Source organism: Priapulus caudatus, unplaced genomic scaffold (assembly GCF_000485595.1).
Source record: "Priapulus caudatus unplaced genomic scaffold, Priapulus_caudatus-5.0.1 Scaffold627, whole genome shotgun sequence".
NCBI lineage: Eukaryota > Metazoa > Priapulida > Priapulimorpha > Priapulimorphida > Priapulidae > Priapulus > Priapulus caudatus.
The window spans coordinates 5,037-10,262 of NW_014577688.1; the positions used below are offsets into that span (position 1 = coordinate 5,037).

Consider the following 5,226-nt stretch of genomic DNA (forward strand, 5'->3'; position numbering starts at 1 on the left):
CACACACACACACACACACACACACACACACACACACACACACACACACACACACACACACACACACACACACACACACACGACACGACACACACACACACACACACACACACACACACACACACACACACACACACACGCACGCAATCACGCGCGCGCGCACACATACACACGCACGAGCGCACGCACGCACGCACGAACGAACGCACGCACGCACGCACGCATATCCGTAAATACCTACCAGCAGTGAGGAGTGCGATTAACAATGGCAGCATCATGACGGCTCTACACAGCATACACGCGAACGCACGCAGAGAGACAACTGCTGGGTTGACAGCACCCACCGCAACACTGACTGCTGAGTTTGGCTCCGGCGATTTTATAGGCTACTGACGTCACGTAGGCCTAACCTGCCGATGACCGCTACCAATCCGGAACTTCCGTGGCAAGCTTTCCCCTGCGATGCTGATTGGTTGATGCCGATAGTAAAGAGTTAAGATTAAGTTGTCATGTACAACAAGAACACCAACAACGTGATGTTTTACATCCGGGTAACTATCACGCACACACACGACTATACGCACGCACGCATACACCACCGCACCCACCACAAGCCACTACCACAAGGAAGAGAAAGGAATGCGTTTATATATTTCTTACCACATTTTTATCCAATAGCGCGCAGTTTTGTCGATAGATATTTCTGTGCTTAATTAAATTAAAGGATGAGCATCCCCGTTGTCTCATAGACTGCCGTGTTGCGCCACCTACCGGTTACGCGCGTACTTTTTAAACAGAACTAGACAGAGGGCACTCATGTAATATGTATGTGCTCGCTGGTGGCGGCTACTGACTGACTCGGCTACTGCTGACTCGCTGCTCACTGGTGGCTGCTGCTGACTCGCCACTCGCTGACTCGACGCGCTATCGATTCGCCGCTCACTGGTGACTGCTGCTGACTCGCCACTCGCTGACTCGACGCGCTATCGATTCGCCGCTCACTGGCGGCTGCTGCTGACTCGCCACTCGCTGACTCGACGCGCTATCGATCGCGCGGTGGCTACACACACACACGCGAGCGATTGCATGAGCTCCGTTTGCGCGGAGCTAAAAAGGGCGCGGAGAAAGTCTAATACCACAGCCTGTTGTAGCAGGACGCGCCCTGATTGGTGGTAATTATATGGATCAGGTCAAAGGTCAATGAGCCCAGTGTTCTGAACGATGCGATCAAGGACGCACTGCCTTCAAGGGAGTTCTATGTGCGCATGCGCGCGCGTGAACTTTCTCCTGACCCAGAGATGCAGAGACGCATGGGTTCCCGGATGGACGAGCGATAATACAGTCCACGAGCGATAAAGAGCCGGAACAGGCGGGATGGGTAATAGATAACTCATATATATACTAGCGGCTAGTACTACAAGGCTTTTATAGATGGGAATGTAAGACTATGCGTATATCTATTGCAGGGCGCTCTATCCGTAACTGCGCGGGTGAATTTGGTGGGTGCCCGCCACGGTGTAAGAGCCAAAACATTTGTGAACGCTATATCAGAAGTTTTCTTCTTAATTTCTCTTGAATTGAAGTGTCCTGCAAAAGTTATGACATTTTTGACTCGTGATATTTAAAATTACTTGTGATTTTTCCACAAAGCACTGCAAACACAGTGAGAAGGACACACCGGTGTAAGTGCTTGTTGTGTATCTATGGAAGGGTAATGCTGCCAGAAATATATAATCATGTATTCAAACCAGGGTAGCGTGAAAGCATTGTCAAAATAAATAAAGAAAGTCGGTAACTTCAAAGTCATAGACAACAACAGAGAATGCTGGCATTAAATTTTGCAGTGTTATATTATATAATATCAACTCACGCGTACACTCACAGATATCACACTTCATTAAGTCTTCATTATAACTCGATATAAGTTCATTATAACTCATGACCGTGCGCACAACAAGGTTCTAAGTTGGCACTATGAACCGCTGCACAGAGAAGCTGTTACATACACATAGCCACACAACGCGCACCACTATACATAACATAGTGTATATGATGATTGCACCAGCCGACTTAACAACGTGCTCAATGTTGAGCGTACGCTACACAGGTAAATTCCATCACTCCGCTACAGGTGTGCTGCACAGATACAACTAGCAGGTATAGACCACCACTGTCTTACACAGGTGTACGCATTTTTAATGCCACACCCGTTCCACCATCCAGTATCTTATAACAGGGAAATGTATATGCGTAATACGCACAATAAAAAATAAAAAATAATTAATTAAAGGACAGGTAAATTCCATCATTCCGCTACATGTGTTGCACAGATACAACTAGCAGGTATAGACCACCACTGTCTTACACAGGTGTACCCATTTTTAACGCCACACCCGTTCCACCATCCAGTAACTTATGACAGTGCAATGTATGCGTAATACGCACAATTAAAAATAGATAGTAAAATTACTGCCAGGTTGAGAATAGAAGTAAAAATGTTACAATACAAATAAATACAAGACAACAAACGGTAACGTTGATTGTGTTCACGCTAGCATATCAACTCCTTTTACTAAGTATTTCACGTAATTCAGTTGTCAGTTGTGTGTTCTGTTGTCAGTAAACTTTTGAATTCTACTATATAGCCTATAGTAAAATCCATAACAATTCCAGCCAGTCCTGCTTAAAGGTGACCAGCAACAATTGTTTATATATGGTTATAATATTTTCTTAACTGTGACTTGCACAAATATTATGAAAATCATGATCAACCTTACATTATTGACACCCAACTTATCCATGCGGGACAAATAGAGAAATGAGCATTGACATTCCACTTAGGAGCCCCATACCAACAAGCTCAGCATAAACGACACATCTATAGCTCTCGCCATGATTTTCTATTTTAGATTGCATTCATTAATATAAGCAAACGTACATAGAAATTTTTACAGTTTAATATTGGCAAGAAATTGGCCAATAAAAGGCAACTAAAAATTTGGTTTGAATGACGACGTTGCCTGTGCTGCCTTCAATTTGTGTTCACTAAAGAAATATATTGTTTACAAACAACCATCCGCTCGTCAAGTCACGTCTTGTCTCGTTACAGTCTCACAGTTCTCCCGTTCAAATCCCCTTCCACTCTTTATATATGACGCTCTCGTCCAATCACAGCCCAGTTCCCCCTTACTCTCACCAATCACACACCACTCTCTCCCTGATTCGAATATTGCGCGGGAAAGTCCATATGGTGAACATCTGTAACCTGACATCCGTAAACTATCCGTGTAGAACCCAACCTAACTACTTCTCATCTGTATGTTAAACACCCAACCCTTCTCCTATATACAACCAATCTATCTAGGATTACCAATTCAATGAACATGTGCAAAACATACGTTACAATGGTGATGGCAATGAGAAACTCTCATACTATGCTTATCTACTACATTCTATGTTCCACCGACAGCCAAGCAGTATAACGACAATTAGTCCGCGATGCATGAGATCAGTACCTATTGTAAATGCTAGTTTTGTCAGTATAAAGTACCGAAGTCTGACGTCACGGTGGCATGACAACGAACCCACTGGTTCTAAACAACCCACTGGCTCCATAACATTAGTCGCGTTTACACGGTCATGGTTAGATTTGGCTCGGGCCAAATTTGGCTCAGGCCGGTTTGAGTCGGAGCGTTCACACGTACGCAAGTGAATACTGTCTGTCAAATTCAAATTCAAATTCAAATAAATTTTATTGCACAAATATCTCACAGATACTTTGGCAGTATGTCGCGAGATGGCGTTGTGTACGATTTAGAGGTGGATATATGCAGAGCACATAAATCACCATAAAACGATCAAGACTGTATTGCTGCAAGATCACAGATTCGACATAACGGCTACCGACCACAGCCCCGTATGTAAACAAATTTGTAAAGCTCCATCTACGCTTGTTTGATGCATATTTATAGTCGTTAGTCTGCCCATAACAAAATTCGACTTTCCTTTTAATTAGATTACCTCCCGATGAAACAAATTTCAGTTGCGGCTCGTGATTATTTAACGATTCAAACGACGAACAATAAGGAACTTCCCCATCGTTATAATAGAGCCGCCATGCTATCAATCCAACGACAGACGACGGCTACTACGTGGCGCTAGTAGTTCAATTCCAAAATGGGAAAAGGCCAAGTGACCGTGCTCGGTGATTTATGTGCTCTGATATATGTTTCCATTAAGCCGGCTGATCGCGTGACGTCAGTGTACGTCAGTGTGACGTCAGTGGCTATCCACCACCATAGACCAATCACGCACGCACATCCATGTATGCATATATAGCACATCCATAATAAATTTTCTAAAGACGCTGAGTACCCTCGCTCGTACGCCGGCGGCCGTTACTTCTGTAGGTCGTTGGTTCGAATCCCATCTGTTTACATTTTTATTTTTTATTTTTCTATCTTTATTCATTTAACTATTTTTCCCCAATTAACGCAAATATTTACATGATTTATTTACAATTTCACATTCCTTTTTTTTAAATAAATTAAATTTATTAGTGTTAATTAAATTTAATTAGGGTTAGGGTTAGGGTTAGGGTTAGGGTTTTTGCATCATTCTTTAATATATACGAAAAGTCTGATGCATGAGCAACCATCAGCAGGCTGTATGCGTACATGCATTCAACTTCTGAGATAGCCGAGTTCGTGCGTGACGTACACTGACGTCACGCGATCAGTGACATCAGTCTTTCTAATGGAAACATATGCCCACCCGATTCAGAGTGTTTACTTCCGTTCAATTATCAAACGTGCATCCTGATCAAATTTTTCGAATTTTTATACTGTTTTGGACTTTATTTCGTCGAAGTACACGTTCGACACTCCCGGCATCTACCGCTCAACCGATTCTACCGCTCTACCGCTCGCCGAAAGCTGGTGCTAAAATTTGGCTCGGGCCTGGTCCGACGTTTTCGATGGGACCAAATCTGGCACGGGCCTAATCAGGCTCGGGCCAAAAACGTCCGTGTGAACGCTCGACTCGAGCCAAATTTGGCGCGGGCCTAATTAGGCTCGGGCCAAAAACGTCCGTGTGAACGCTCGACTCGAGCCAAATTTGGCGCGGGCCTAATTAGGCTCGGGCCAAAAACGTCCGTGTGAACGCTCGACTCGAGCCAAATTTGGCGCGGGCCTAATTAGGCTCGGGCCAAAAACGTCCGTGTGAACG

General features: G+C 44.3%; 1 protein-coding gene across 1 annotated transcript in view; it reads right to left on the reverse strand.

Moving 5' to 3' along the window:
- The window catches only part of LOC106812254 (acetylcholine receptor subunit alpha-like 2), a gene marked incomplete at its 3' end in the record, with an annotated part of 3,264 nt that extends 2,879 nt beyond the window's left edge, over positions 1-385 (reverse strand). Inside the window, exon 1 of the mRNA XM_014816084.1 lies at positions 242-385. Coding sequence (XP_014671570.1) covers positions 242-296 — 55 coding nt within the window. The remainder of the gene's footprint in view (positions 1-241) is intronic.
- Positions 386-5,226: the final 4,841 nt, after the last annotated feature.